The sequence below is a fragment of the Eupeodes corollae genome, chromosome 3, assembly GCF_945859685.1.
Source record: "Eupeodes corollae chromosome 3, idEupCoro1.1, whole genome shotgun sequence".
NCBI classification, from domain to species: domain Eukaryota; kingdom Metazoa; phylum Arthropoda; class Insecta; order Diptera; family Syrphidae; genus Eupeodes; species Eupeodes corollae.
Window position 1 is genome coordinate 110940293 of NC_079149.1, and position 14789 is coordinate 110955081.

The following is a 14789-nucleotide window of genomic DNA, read 5'->3' on the forward strand; positions in this document are numbered from 1 at the left end:
TGAAGCAAATATTTTTAATTTAAAAAAGATATTTGAGTCGAAAATCAACTTTTACGAACTTTTAGTAAATGCTTTTTTAAGGTATTTATTTTTTGTTAAAAAAATGTGAATTCGATTTTCTAAAATTTGTGTCGAACAATATGTCTAAGAAAGATAAAATCAGTTTGAAGCCAATTATTGGAAGTTTTTAAAAGGTATTTAAGTCGAAAATGAATTTTTACCAACTTTTATTAATTTTTTTTGTAGGTTTTTAATTTTTTGTAAATGAATGTTGAAAACAATATTTTTTAAAAAACAAAATTAGTTTCAGGCCAATATCTAAAATTTTTGAAAAGTTATTTGAGTCGAAACCAATTTTTACTAACTTTTTATTTTTTGTTTTAGGTTTTTATATTTTGTAAAAAAAGATGTATAATCGATTTTTCTCAAAATTTCACCCAATGTTGAAAACAATATTTCTTATAACATAAAATAAGTTGAAAGCCATAAACTCAAATCAACCTTAAGTAATGTTTTTTTAGGTTTTTATTTTTTACAAATAAAACTGTCAATTCGATTTTTCTCAAAATTTTACCAGAAATTACAAACTTTATTTTTCGTTGCACAAAAATGTCTTGGAGACAAAATTTTTTCAATTTTTATTCGTAAAATTTTCGAGGTGACAAATATTTTTTTTTAGTTTTTTTTTTACTTTATAAAAAAGCCGTTATTGGATTTTCCAAAAATATATTTGGTTGGTAACATGAACGTACGAACGTAGGTACATACACACGCACAGACATCGTTCTAAAAATCTTTTATTTCGACTCCAGGGGCCTTGAAACGACGAGAAATGTCAACATTTTTAATTTGACAAATCGGACCCATTACAATAACTTTCTATGTAAATCTAAAAAGGTTATAATTATTATAAAATGTTTTAAAGAGCAACATTTTTCTGGCGGTGTAATGATTTGAAAGGACTTCAAAAGCTATAAAATGAGATTTTTTGAAAAGTCATAGATATAAGTTAAAATCTTTCTGTTGCCACTTCCTTTGGTGAGCAATATAAAAACTTTAATAAATCGATGTTTGAATAAAACTGAAACCACCAAAAGTTTCCAAAAAGTGTTAGTTCATTAAGCAGTTAATGTAAATACACATTATGACTTGTAATCTTTTTCTCAAATTTAAACATTATTGTACCCCACCCCCTTCTTCCTTCCAGTTGTCACAGTGTCAAAGATCCTTGGAACATATAATCTGCAAACCTTGCAAACAAAGATTCGACTATCAAGGTTTCCGTTTTGTATTGTTTAAGATTGTGAGATAAGCTTTTAATCTTTTAAATAGATACTTCTCACACAGAACTTACACTATTGTGTCCTTTAGAGCTACACAACCTTTCAGCTATAAGCTTTTTGTTTTGAAAATATATAGCAAAGAAAAAACACACCCCTCTTTCAGAAGGAATTTACCGTTTTTTTGTGTTGTTTGTATTATGAAAATTATTTTCTGTATAATATATAGATTCTTGTCGTTTAGGAATGAAAATACAATAAAAAAAAGAATTATTTACAAAAGTATCTATCCTCGTAGCGTTGACAATAGTCACATATAAGTTGGCAGCAGCGTCCGTTGTTAAACCGGCATCGACACTTCTCCACTTGTTTGAAAACTCGCGTTGTATAGCCGCGTCCGCAGCATAGATTCGCACAATTGTCTGGATGCAAGCATTGGCGATCTTTGGTCACCGAACAGTATGTTGGTGATGTTTCCAAATAGTATAAAGTTGTGTATTGTGATTGTTGTTGCTACAAAACAAAGAAAACAAAAATTATTCAAATAATTATTTTAAATTAAGAAATTATCAGAAAAAATAAAAAAATAAACAAACTTTTTTTCGTTTTGGCTTTTTCATTCGACTACTGGGTGCCTCTCTTCGCATATTTCTAATATTTGGAGCCTTTCGGACGGCTGTGTTATACTTTTGCCTCAATAAGCCTGCAGTTGCATTGAAATCGGAGAGCTTCTTCCAACAGGTCTTCATTGAACATGAACCCGAAACTCCATGGCATTTGCATTTGTCCTTCATCAGGGACGATACAGCTTCTATTCCAACCTGACAGAAAAACAAATAAAATGTCAAATAAAAGTCAACTTCTTTGGGTTAATTTTGTTGCATACCTCAGAATCATGACGCAATATCTCCGACACTTCATCTCCATCACCTCCACGCAGATCGAGAAAACTTCGAGTCACCCTTTTGCCGTGCTTGAGATTGTCATTGCAGCCACCCCACTGGAAGTCCTGACTAGCTTTGTTTTGTTTCCTTGGACCACAGCTGCATTTGGTCATTCGACCTTCGGCACACGCCCTTGCTATAGAATGCGTCATGGCAGCTGCCGTCAGAGCATGAACGAATGCTGTTTCTTTGTAGAGTTTCTTGAATATATTCCGTTTGCCACGAATTTCAATGGAACAATTCCAGCGATCGTAACGGAATTGATCCTCACAGTGTGATATCGCCAAACGTCGAGCTTCCCGAATTGTGTCCGGCAAGCCGAATTCTTTTCGGCATTGGTGATTTTGGCGACGTGTTGCTACCATATATCTGCATGGACCAGGTACTTGGCCATTTGAGCTAAACACTGCCATAACGGTGTGTTCCGATATAAAATGTTCACTGGAAAAAAAGGAAAAAAACATACATCTTATTACAAATTTCAAATTTTAACGGTTTATTCTCAAACTGTTTGGATACAATAATTATTTGTTTGGTTTGTGTCATGGAAAATGTCAAACTGTGATGGATAAAGTTATTTTGGGTTGTGTCCACACTAAATACAGAATTGAAAATTAAACATGGGTTGTGCCTTTGATATGGTGAATTTCTTGAATTTTAATATTATTCAGCAGGTGGCGCAATGAACACGTTATTAGTTTTCGTTCAAAAAATGTTATTATTACCAAAGTTAGCACAAAGAAGTGAGAAAAGTACATTTTATTGTAGAAATTAAATGTTGTCCTGATAAATGGAAAAGGTGTTGGTTTGATAGAAATTAAAAAAATAATTATGAAGAAGTTTAATGTAAGAGTCCAATAAATTTTCTTTTTCTCCCTTCATAGATGTTAGAAACCTTATGGTGAATGTGGCGTTTTCTCATTCGTAAATAGAGGTTTCTGGTTACAAATTGACGATTGATTCTTGAGAGTACATACAAATATTCAAGTTTTTTAGGATTGAAGCAACCACAGACCGTTGCAACATTTTTTAAGCTAATTGTATATTGTCAACGAGTTCAATTCATTCATTCATTTTGTTAAACCAATTTTTACCAATTTTAGTAGCATTTCTTAAAAGTTTTTATTTAAACCAATCCAAAACGGACTGCTGGATTTTTAAAATAAAATTAACTGTGAGATAAAATTAGTTGGAGCCAATATTTTTAATTTCTGAGAAGATATTTGAGTCGAAAGTAAATTTTTACTAAGTTTTAGTAATGGTTTTTGTTAGGTTATTATTTTTTATAAAAAAAAACATTGTCAGTTAGATTTTTCTCAAAATTTTATCAGATGTCAAAAACGTTGTTCAATTCGACAAATCGGGCAGATTACAATTTTTTCCTATGGGAAGTTAATAACTCTCTTGTTTTAAAACTTTGGTTTTTAGCTAGAGAATATTCTTCAAACATAGGTTACCTACGAAAAAGCTCAAATTTATACAGCTTTAAAAAACTCATTATAGTCTTCGAATAATTAGAATAAAATTACATATATAAATCAAGTACTCAACAAAAGCCCTTTTTCGGATTTTTTGTTCTGAGTTTTTATTTTTAATTTTTCAATTTTTAGGAAACTGTTGACATATTGAGACGTTTTAATTAACCCATGCAACATTATTTTTTTTTAAAGAGATGCAGTAACTATGTATGTCTGTACAGTGATGGTGCTTAAATTCCCCGATATTTTTTTTTAATATAATAATAGGATATAATGATAAAAAGTAGATTTGTGATTATTTTGTTGTTTTATCCTGGAAAAAATAATAGAAACAAAATGGTACTCTTTTTGTAGCTAGAATTTGGCAAAAGTCTCTACGGGTATGGAGTATAATTCTTACTTTGTGGTTTTAAAATCTCCGATCCTTCGCTTTAGGATGCCTCAATTGTGTTTAGGCCGAGGGATTGTGATGGCCTTTCCATAACATTGATTTTGTTTTTTTGTGAGTATTTGTTAGCCATTTCTTAGATGTGCTTCAGCTCTTTATCCTGCAAGAACTCCCATTTGATTGGCACCTCCTATAGCATAACTGAATTTAAGTTGTGGACATAATCCACTTCGCTTATTTATTTTTGATCCAAAATAATGCACCTACACCAAATGCTGAAAAGTATCCTCAAATCACTTTATTCCCGCAACCGTGGTTCACTGTCTTCTTATTGTATTTTGAGTTAAATTTCTTGTTTTTTGGCCTTCTCACATACATTTTTCCATTAGAAGTAAAAAATTGATCTTCGTTTTATCCGAACACAAAACGTTATTCGAATAAGCCCGGTGTAAGTGTTTTTGTTGCAAAGGAAGCCTAATGTTTTTTTTGGTTAAAAAATGCCACTTTTCGTGGACCAGATAGACTCGCTTCTATAAGTTGGTTTCTTATTGTTATAGCTATCACGGGTCCGTTTTCGAGTTGTCTTAAAGAAAGTAATGGTTCCTTTTTACTTATTCTTACCAATAGTATATCAAAGCGCGAAGAATTTTATCTTTTTTTTCATCTTCTTTCTTCTTTAGGTGTGAATGTAAAGTTTCAAACATTTTTTTCTTCCAACAATTAAAGTCTTTCCAATTTCAACCATCACTTTTCCAGCTTGTCCTAGTTTTTTCATCATCAATTTAATTTACGACCCATTATTATTAAAATCATAGACGACTTTTAAAATTTGTAGATAGTATCAAAAACGCATATATGCATATATTAAAAATTGAACATTAAGTTAGAATAATTGTTGAAAAACGAGTAGCTTGTATCTATTATTTTTATAAGGCGAGACCATCATTGGCCTCAAAACTTTTTACCATTAAGTGAAAAGAAAAAGTTGTTACCACAAAAACAATTTTGCCATTTGAGAGGTTTATTAAGTACGATTAAAATATAGAAAGACTAACGACAAAAGACTTAATTGCTAAAAAAATATTGTTCATCGAAAATGATGGAGACACATGTTTCTATTACTTTTTCTATCACTGTATATGAAAAAATATTGGATTCGTAAAAAAATTCGAATTCAAGATTTTATTCCAATAGGCATATTAAACATTACGATTGTTAAAGAAGTCGAAAAAAGACTTAAAAATAATAGTAGTCCCCATACCATTTTGTTTAGTCAAAAATCAAAAACTAAAAATTCCAAATCTGCTAACACCATTGATTCAACAAATTGTAAACAGAAGTTTGACTCAAGGGTGTGTACCGAAAATTTTGAAGACTTCCGTTATTCGTCCCATCTATAAAGGAGAAAAAAAAAGTGAAATTCCCAACTATAGGCCAATTTCAATCTTGTCAGCTGTTGAAAAATGTCTTGAAGAAGTTGTCTTAAGACGATTAAACAAGTTTATTGAAAAACACTGCTTGCTGCAATCCAATCAACATGGTTTTTAAAAAGGTAAAAATACGGGAAGACTTCTTGGCGAATTCTGTAATACTATTAACATGAGTCTCAATAAAAACCATCACGTATTGGTTATGTTCGTCGACTTCAGCAAGGCATTTGACACGTTGAGTCACACTAAACTTTTGGATGTCCTTTACAGAATTGGCATTAGGGGAACTCTATGGAAAGGAATGGAGAGCTATCTCATAGGAAGAACATTTAGAGTAAAGGTTGGAAGTTCATGGATCAAAGAAAGAAGTTGCACACATGGTGTACCACAAGGGTCAAAACTGGGTCCGGTCCTTTTTATACTTTTTACGGATGCACTCCTACGGATTTTTTAAAAAAAGCACAGCTTTTGCAATAGCATATATACGATATAACACGATATAGCTATTGTTGTCAGACAAATGCGTCTTGAAACCGCGATTTCTACGATGCAAAAGGGGTTTGATGAAGTCACTCGATGGTGCCACGATTTTGGATTGGTCATCAACGCAACCATAACGAAAATTATGCACATTCGTGCACCAAATAAACAAAAAGAGACAGTCAACATTTTCTTTAAAAACCCTGAATGTCCGACTTCAAGAAAAAGTGATGCCATTGAATTAGTTCAATCAATCAAATACCTTGGAGTTACAATAGATGAACACTTTCTGTGGCACGAGCGTATTACAATCGTAAGGAAAAGTATGAGGCTGGCTATGTTTGTGTTATTTCATCTGAAAAGTCATCTTTAAAGTTTAAAAGATTAATAAAAACCATCTACACTTGAAGTGCCTGAATGTCGAAAATATATTAAGGATGACAGCAGTTCTTGAATACTACGATGGTTTAAGATTCCATCGACCTATTTCATATGGTGTAAACACGAGAAGACGAGAGCAAGGTTTAAGAAAATATAATTTTTTTTTCAAAATGTAAAACGTATATAAGGTTAAAATGTTTTTAAACTAAAAATGAAAAGTTGTATATACACAAATTAATTTGTAAAAAAACCTTTTACGATTTTTGAATAAAACATTGAAACGATTAAGTTTTTTAGGGTTTAAATTTTCGAAGGTAAACTTAAAATTTAAAAAAATTACAATATAAGTTCTATTTGTAAACCGAGTATTTAGATACAGCAGTTCTTGTTATTCAGTCGTACAATTTACATATGTAGCTTAGACACAAGTTAGAAACTGTAGAACTGTAAAACTTGGCTCATTTTTAAAGTTCTTAAGAGCACAAAAGAAATGTTATAAGTAAAAAAAACATGGTATTTAAGATACTACAAAAATACTTCCATACAAAATAGGGGTTGCCTGTTTTTCCTTTAGAATATGTATTGTTTTTTTAAACGCGTGTGGTTTTCAAGAAGAAATTGAACTAATGTAATTAAATACTATGGCCAATAATTAAGCTTTATTATAAAGAAAAGGCTTTGCCGATATGTTTTAAAAATTATTTCTGGCTCGAACAAATTCAAGCCGATCGATCGGCCTAAACTTCAACAAAACGGTAAGTATCTAAATACTGATAAGTATCTTAAAACTAAAATATTTCATATAAATGGACGCACTTTTTTTTTTGACATTTGAAATGGACTTCAATTCACTTTTATTTGAACATGATTTTTAAACTTTTTAAAGTACAGGATTATTTTTTTAAATAAAAGGTTCAAATAGTTTTAAAGTTAACTGATTTAAATAAAATCATTTCCTAATTTCCTGAACATTTGCTCGAATTGATTAGAAAATTAAGCAGACTAAATTTTAATAATTTTCGAAAACTTTCAAATTGGATAGTTTCAGAATTAAAAAAAAAATCATGTTAATCAAAACGACAAGGAATAGTAGAAAATAATTCGCTTTTTCTATCAAAACTTTTCGAAAAAGATGTCTCTAGTGTAAAAATAAAAAAGTCGTTTTAATGTTTTCAAAAAAATAAATAAACGAACTTTTATTATTTCTGAAAAAATAAACATCTCCTTTACAATCTAGTACTCTAACACTAATCATTCAAATTGTTTTTTTTTAGGGTTGCTATTGCTAGTCCTTTTTTTCCCAATTAATTTTATATCAGCTTGAGATATCGTGTACTAAATATATCGTAAGTAATCAAATTTGATGCAGATGATTTAAGACATTAATTTGAAGAAAACAAAAATCTCATCAAAACACAGAAATCCTTCCTCTTTTATGTACTTACAGTATTCAGCTTCATCTTATCTAATTTGATTCATGGATTTTCATTAAGTAATAATTTACAAATCCACAAAGTACAATTTTTGTTTATAGAATAATTGCATTTGTATTTTTATACAAATCATCATCATCATCACTTAACGCTTAGCTAATCGCATGCATAAAAGCATATAGCTTTTAGCTTAGCTATAGGTATCTATAAAAGTTGTAAAAATAAAAAGACCACCAGGAGTGCTCAGCTCAGCTCAGCCCAGCGCAGCCCATTGCCCGGTGTGGTGTCTATAGTGCTTAAAATGCGGTGCCTGGTGAGGTGCTTGTAGCTCGCTCGCTGATGATGGTGGCTCTCGTGGACTCGTGGTTGATGACTGGCCCTCTTAACTAAATGTCGGAAACCTATCATCGTGCCACAATGCCACAAATAACATGCTCTGTATGGCTAATTTGCCCCCGTACCGGCCACCAGCCACCAGCCAGCGCATTTATTGTGTGCCTGATGTGCTGCACTCAGTATCACCATAGGTTTGTATGTTTGCTGTATTTTATTGGGCATTGGCTGCAAGCAAACGAGAAAAGCACAATAAGCAAAAACAGTAATCAACGCAAAACCTAAAGCAAAAGAGTTATAAAAAGTATTAAGTATCTGTAAACGAAGAAAGCTGACGAAGTGATTAGATCAAATCTAAGTTGGTCATTTTCGATTCAAATTTATCGATGAAATCCGAATTCCATCAGTATCATAGTCGAGTCATAGTTTTTGTTGCATATGAAAAAAGGAAGAGGAAATGCATGCCGGGCGCTAGTGCTGCATACCGGTATCAACATTCCGGCTCTTATACTCTATAGTTGCTGCTATTGCACTGGCCCCCGGAAGCCGCGTGCATTGTGCAAGTGGAATGGAACTCCTGCGGCTAGCCATCTTGACTTTTATTAGAGTTTGTGTGATAATTAATTTTGCATTTTATGTGTGAATATAACTTTGTTGATTTTGTTGCAATTTGCCAAAGGGTAGTTTAGCTCAACTCAACTCAACTCGCTACTCGTTCGAAGTTCCTTTCAAATAGCTTCATTCTGCTTTTCATATGTTGTTTGTATGAATGTTTGTACGGATTTGAGGCGTATTGTTCCGTCCGATCGTCTATATGTAGGATAGGGCGAAAACAATACCAAGTGGCTTGAGAGAAACAAGGGTGGTTATAGGGAGGTATTGGTCAAGTGAGGGTAGAGTATAAGGGCTGGATAGAAAACTCGTATACCTTCTCTACTGTGTTTTGTATTTATGTACATATATAGAGAAATCAATAGCCTATGCTAGAGGGTAAGTAAACATTGGTAAATACGGCGAATCGAATTGAAATCAATTTTTGCATTGGATTAACCGTATAAGCTTGTTGTTAGTTAGTGTGTAATTCCATGTTAAATGTATGTTTTGTACCATTTCTGACGCTAATTTGAGGTGAAAACGATTTTCAATGAAATTTGAGATTCTTATACCATCATACGTGCAATTGTATATGCAAATTGTACATGCACTTTATCTATAGAAAAAAAAAAACAACAAACATACATAACAATACTCTTTAACTGGCACTAGACGGGACGACGGACGACAGATAAGATGAGCTCAAAGTCAGGTTGTTATACCGGACAAAAGAAGACCTACATAATTATTTTGTTTCCTTTGTTGAAGACTATATCACATTTTGCTTAGTTCTTCTTCTTTTTTTTTGTTTGTTGTTTAATACGATAGTTATTTCAATTACCAACAATACTTATAGTAGGTACATATAACTAGTGTTGGAAACCGTACTGGCTTTAATGAAATAGTTAAGTCTGGGTTCAACTAAAGGACTTAAGATAAACATACATGTAAATGCTCATTGGTATTGGTATAGAGGTTTAGCCCTTCGAAAAAGGAAATATAATCCAACCAAAATGATTATGGAATGTTTTGAATAAGTGGTGTTTTGTATTTGAAGGTCAAGGTTCTATACATTTTAACCACTAATATTCAATTATGTAAAATGGTTAATCTCATTGTACTGCGATAAAAGTTGACAAAATAAATGGGTGTCTTAAACCTAAGGACTTTTAGTGGTAAAAAGTATAATTGAAAGTCAAAGTCTTCAAAGTCTCTCTTTCTCTTCTTAATAACGAAGTCAATTAGCACGAAATTAAGTGTTAGTGTTTCGCTACAAGATAATTTCTTATTTCAATGCTAAATTAAACTAAGCATTGAGCTTACGTTGTTATAAATTGTTAAAAGTCTTTTATGTTCAGTTATTTAAACTTATAAATCTAAATAGATTAATCACTTTTATAAACCTTAATATTTATAATATTACATGTGAATTACATATTTTTTAATTCAAAAAAACCTAGGAATCTATTCTCCTTGTTGAGCTTACGAAGCAGTTTTTAAACTACGAGCATAGATGAAGACCTAACAGCATTTTCTTATCTTAACTTCGTAATGAATATATGTATGTATTTTGTACAACCAAAATACCCAAAACAAAATCCCCAAAACATAATATTCCCCAAATCTAAAATCTCCGAAACCAAAAGCCCCAAAACCAAAATCCCCAAATCCAGGTTTTCCAAAATCAAAATCCTTAAGCACAGATTCACCATATTTTGAGTATATCTAAGAGATTATGTTTGGTGTCAAAAATAATTTTTAGATGTACTCAAAATATTGTGAATCAGTGCTCAAGGATTTTGATTTTGGGAATAATTCAGACAAAGTTAAGTTGTGTTTATCTTTTTATTCAACAAAAACATAAGAAATTAATACTATCTATGTTTTTCAAAAATAAAAAGTACATTTGAATTCATGGTATTAAATAAACAAATGAAACAAATAATGTAGCATAGTATATAATATAATATAAATTTAAAAAATTAAATGTATTCAACTTTTGACCGCCTTTTTTTTTATTTTTAACTTCTTTTATGTTTTCAACCTCGATTTTTGCAATTGACGTTTTTCACCGCTGATTATTTTCTCAATTGTGGTAAGAACATCTATCATTTCCGATTGTAGGAAAAAATTCCCAATCCATGTGTCCTAATTTTCATTTTTTCAACAATGTAATGTTGCAATTTTTGTCATTCCCAAGCAGTGGTTTCCAATTATTATTCATCCCAATGCCAAGTTTTTTCAACAATAATGTTTTGAACTAATAGTACGGCCGGCGGACTAACAGCACTAAAATCAAAGAAATCCCCAACAGGAAAACATCAAGTGTACAACACTGGACTAAAAACTAATAGTCAAAATCAACCATTTTTTCGTGTGTTGTATGTGAAAAAGTAAACTTTGAAAATTAATTTAAAATAGAAATAAATGTTTCCTCGCTCTAAAATTGCTATAATTATTATTTATTTGCACATATCTAATCTATCAACAAAAAAATGTAGTTGAAGCGATGCTAAGCTTCAACTACATTTTGAGTGAAATTATTTTTGGAAAATCTGCAACTGACTTTAACTCGGGTTCATGCTTTCTTTTTTCCGCACCCAGAAAATTGGTTTTGAACCAGAGGTAAAGTTTTGAAAAGTCGTAATCTTCTGAACTTTTGCTTAGCTCCGAAAAGTACACTCAAATGATGAAAACAAACATGCATTGACGGAGTTTGAAAAAATTAGATGTGGGGGTTTCGTTTGTGGATTATCGGCATGGGATTTAAATCCTGGGGATTTTATTTTTGGAGATTTTGTACTTGGGGATGATTTTGGGGATTTTTAAAAATGTGGGAATTAAGTTTTTGGAGATTTTGAACTTGGGTCTTATGTCGACATCCCGGTCCTTTTATGGTATTGCGAATATGTGTTTTTTCTAATTAAGAGATTTTTTTTCATTATTAACAGAATTTAATTTCTCTCTAAATATATAAGTTTATTTAAACTTGGGACACTTTAAACAACTTAATTTTAGAGTTTTATAAATTTAATTTAGAATTAATAATAGTATCGATAAATATAAAAAATCATCAGCAAAATGTGTTGAATTAGTTCTAGAAGCTTTTGTAGCTAAGTTGATAAACAGGATTTTTAAAAAATCTAAACAGATATACAAGTGTCTATGGTTTTTTTTATCAAAAATGTCGCCACACATTCATGGAATTTAATTATACAGGGTCTTCCAAAAAAAGGTTTTATATTGATATTTACCACAAAAACAATGATCCTATTTTTAGAGAAATCAATGGACATTTAAGTAATAAGTATGGGTAATGGTATTAGCCAAAAGACCGCCAAGATCATAAAATTTTACATGATTGAACTAATTTACTTCTGTTCGCCCTCGACAACTTCATAAATTTTATCTTAAAGCTTTTGAATTGACTGTGGAGTATTGTTTAAACAAGATCTCTGTGGCCGATTATGGTAACCATTTCAAGACGGTTAAAGAAATGTGACTCAAAACAAATCATCATTTTTTAAGTGAACTTTTGGATAAATCCAATGCTTTGTTTGCATTGTTTTAAAAATTAAAAGTAATTTGGGTTCTGAAACTATGAAACACGTCTCCTATAAATGTTGTCCTTTGATAAATTTAAGGGGGGCGATGCGTGCAAAGAAATAGGTATTTGGCATAAGGCATAAGTCTTCTCTATAGTATTATAGCTTATTAATTACCTGAAAAAAAAAACATAAAAATCCAAAAGTACGATTTTTGACTTGTAAGTTTTTTTTTGGGTGACAATTTACTATTTTTTGACTTTTTATTTTGTATAAGTTCAGCTAAAAGAAACATTTTATATTATCACGCTTAAAGTAAAATTTCTGGTTCTTTAAGCCGCTGTAACACAAACTAAAAATACCGTCGGATGATGTCGGTGTCAGGAGATTATTAATTGCTGCAGCGGCCATTTTGAGAAAAATAATTTGAATAATGTGAATTCTCAATAGTCATTCTTCACAAACGGATGACTTTGGCAGGGATGCCAAAACTAGACATGGCTCTATAGAGCTCGTCCCTGTAGATGCTGTCATACGCGGCCTTGAAATCGATGAAAAGATGGTGGGTGTCGATTTAATGTTCTTGGTTTTTTTCCAGGATCTTAAAGGGCCTTTTTTTCAAAATCGGGCAAACAATACTGATATTCCATTCATCGGGCATTCTTTCTTCCGACTATATCTTGCAAATAAGTTGGTGCATGCTCCTACCCAAATTATCCCCAGCTATTTTGAAGAGCCATCGGCTCCAGCGGCTTTGTTAGACTTCAGCTTAGATATGGTAATCTTTACTTCGTCTAAGTCGGGAGGACGGGATTGTTAGCTTTCTTCCTCTATGTTGAATTCAGATCGTCGTTGCCGTTATACAGTCTGCAGAAGTGGTTCTTCCATACCCTCAGCATTTACTGCGGTTCCACTATGATGTTTCGTCTTTGCAGAATTCAGTTCTATTTTTATGTACTTGTGAATTTCGTTTCATAAAGCTTTCGAACTTCATTCCTGCTTTTAAACCTCTCGACATTTTGGACCGCACGCTCTTTTTTCCTTCTGAGGAGTCGGTGTTCCTCTCGCCTTTTCTGCTTATAGAGTTCGTGAGCAGTTCTCGTCCTTCTATGCACCGCGCTCCGCTTTGCTTGCTCCGAAGCTTGTTGGTGATTTGCAGCTGGGTTTTATTTACATGGTCAGGAAGTCACCCTGACGCACAATCTTCAACCTGAAGGACCAGGTCCTTGATTTAACTTCAAGGGGGAAGGCCGGCATAACCGCTCCTTACAGGCCTGGGCTTCGAATATGTCGTAGTAGCCCTATAAAGTGTTCACTAAGTAGTTCAACATAACTGGATCTGCAGACTCTATCGTTGATTTCGGCATTTCGCTGACGTCTGGATGAAATGGGAAGTGCCTTAGTGGAAATATTTCTCCCCCCTTTCTCGTTTTGCTATTCCCAACAATTTCCTTTAGATAGACACTTTAATGAAAAATAGACTCTACTTATTTTTTTTAACTTACTAAACCTCAAGTGTTTTTTTTTATGTTTAATATAATGAATTCTCGAAGAATAGTACTTATCGAAACATATTTGCTTATAGAAAGTAAAAAATCATTGAATCAAGGCAAAAGCACAAAATGGATTCTTAATTGTAGTAAAATTTGTATTTGTCTTTAAATATAACGTATGAAAATATAACGCGTTCGATAATGATTTAATTATTATCTTGCCCAAATATAAAATCAAATTATGGACAGTCCTAAGTATTGTTTTACATATTATGTCGAGTTTCTAACGCTAGATTTTTTATTCATAATATAAATTCCTGTGAAAACAAACAAAAAGACTGAGATTGATGACGTGAGATTCATCAGGTGTCTGGTTTTTTTTAACAAAAAGAAAATCACTTATGATTGTTTACAACCCATAAAATAAAACGTTTTTTCACTCTTTTTCGTCTGGAGTTTTATTTAAATATACTTATCCAATTAACACTTTCTTCCAAAAAGCTTCCACACTTCCAAACAAAAAAATCAATTTTTCTTCAATAATGAATCAATCTCGAGAAGCATTTTCACGACATTTTCATTTTTTGATTTCAATATTCCCATATCGGAGTTTTTCGTTGTCTATTTTTTAATTCATGCTGCTTGCATCATGCGGGAGTTTTTTGTGGTTTTTCTTTTATGGTGCATCGAAATACAAAAATACGAAATCTAAACAAAAACAAACCAACAAAGTTCTGACTGTTCGAATACTCGTATTCATTATATACGGATATGGTTCTTGAGATTAGAACGATGAGTTACATGAGCTGTTGAGGCGCATGAAACGTATATTGATGGCGGCGCTGGATGCTGCTGTAAATTTGGATAAGAGACCAACACGAGCGTTGAGCGATGCATATCCATCAGCATTTGAATCTGTACACAAAAAACAAATGATCAGTATTTAGCAGCAGTAATACTGAAGACGATAAATCTTTATACAATTTGCCTCTCACGATATGTTCAACCTT

At 32.0% G+C, this 14789-nt stretch overlaps 1 protein-coding gene across 1 annotated transcript in view; it reads right to left on the bottom strand.

Annotated features, from left to right (window-relative positions):
* Positions 1-1459: 1459 nt before the first annotated feature.
* Positions 1460-14789, bottom strand: part of LOC129952660 (protein Wnt-4) — a 68987-nt gene continuing 55657 nt past the window's right edge. Inside the window, exons 2-4 of the mRNA XM_056065405.1 lie at positions 2167-2665; positions 1877-2101; positions 1460-1793 (exon numbers count right to left, since the gene is read on the bottom strand). Coding sequence (XP_055921380.1) covers positions 1551-1793; positions 1877-2101; positions 2167-2665 — 967 coding nt within the window. The 3' untranslated portion in view covers positions 1460-1550. The remainder of the gene's footprint in view (positions 1794-1876; positions 2102-2166; positions 2666-14789) is intronic.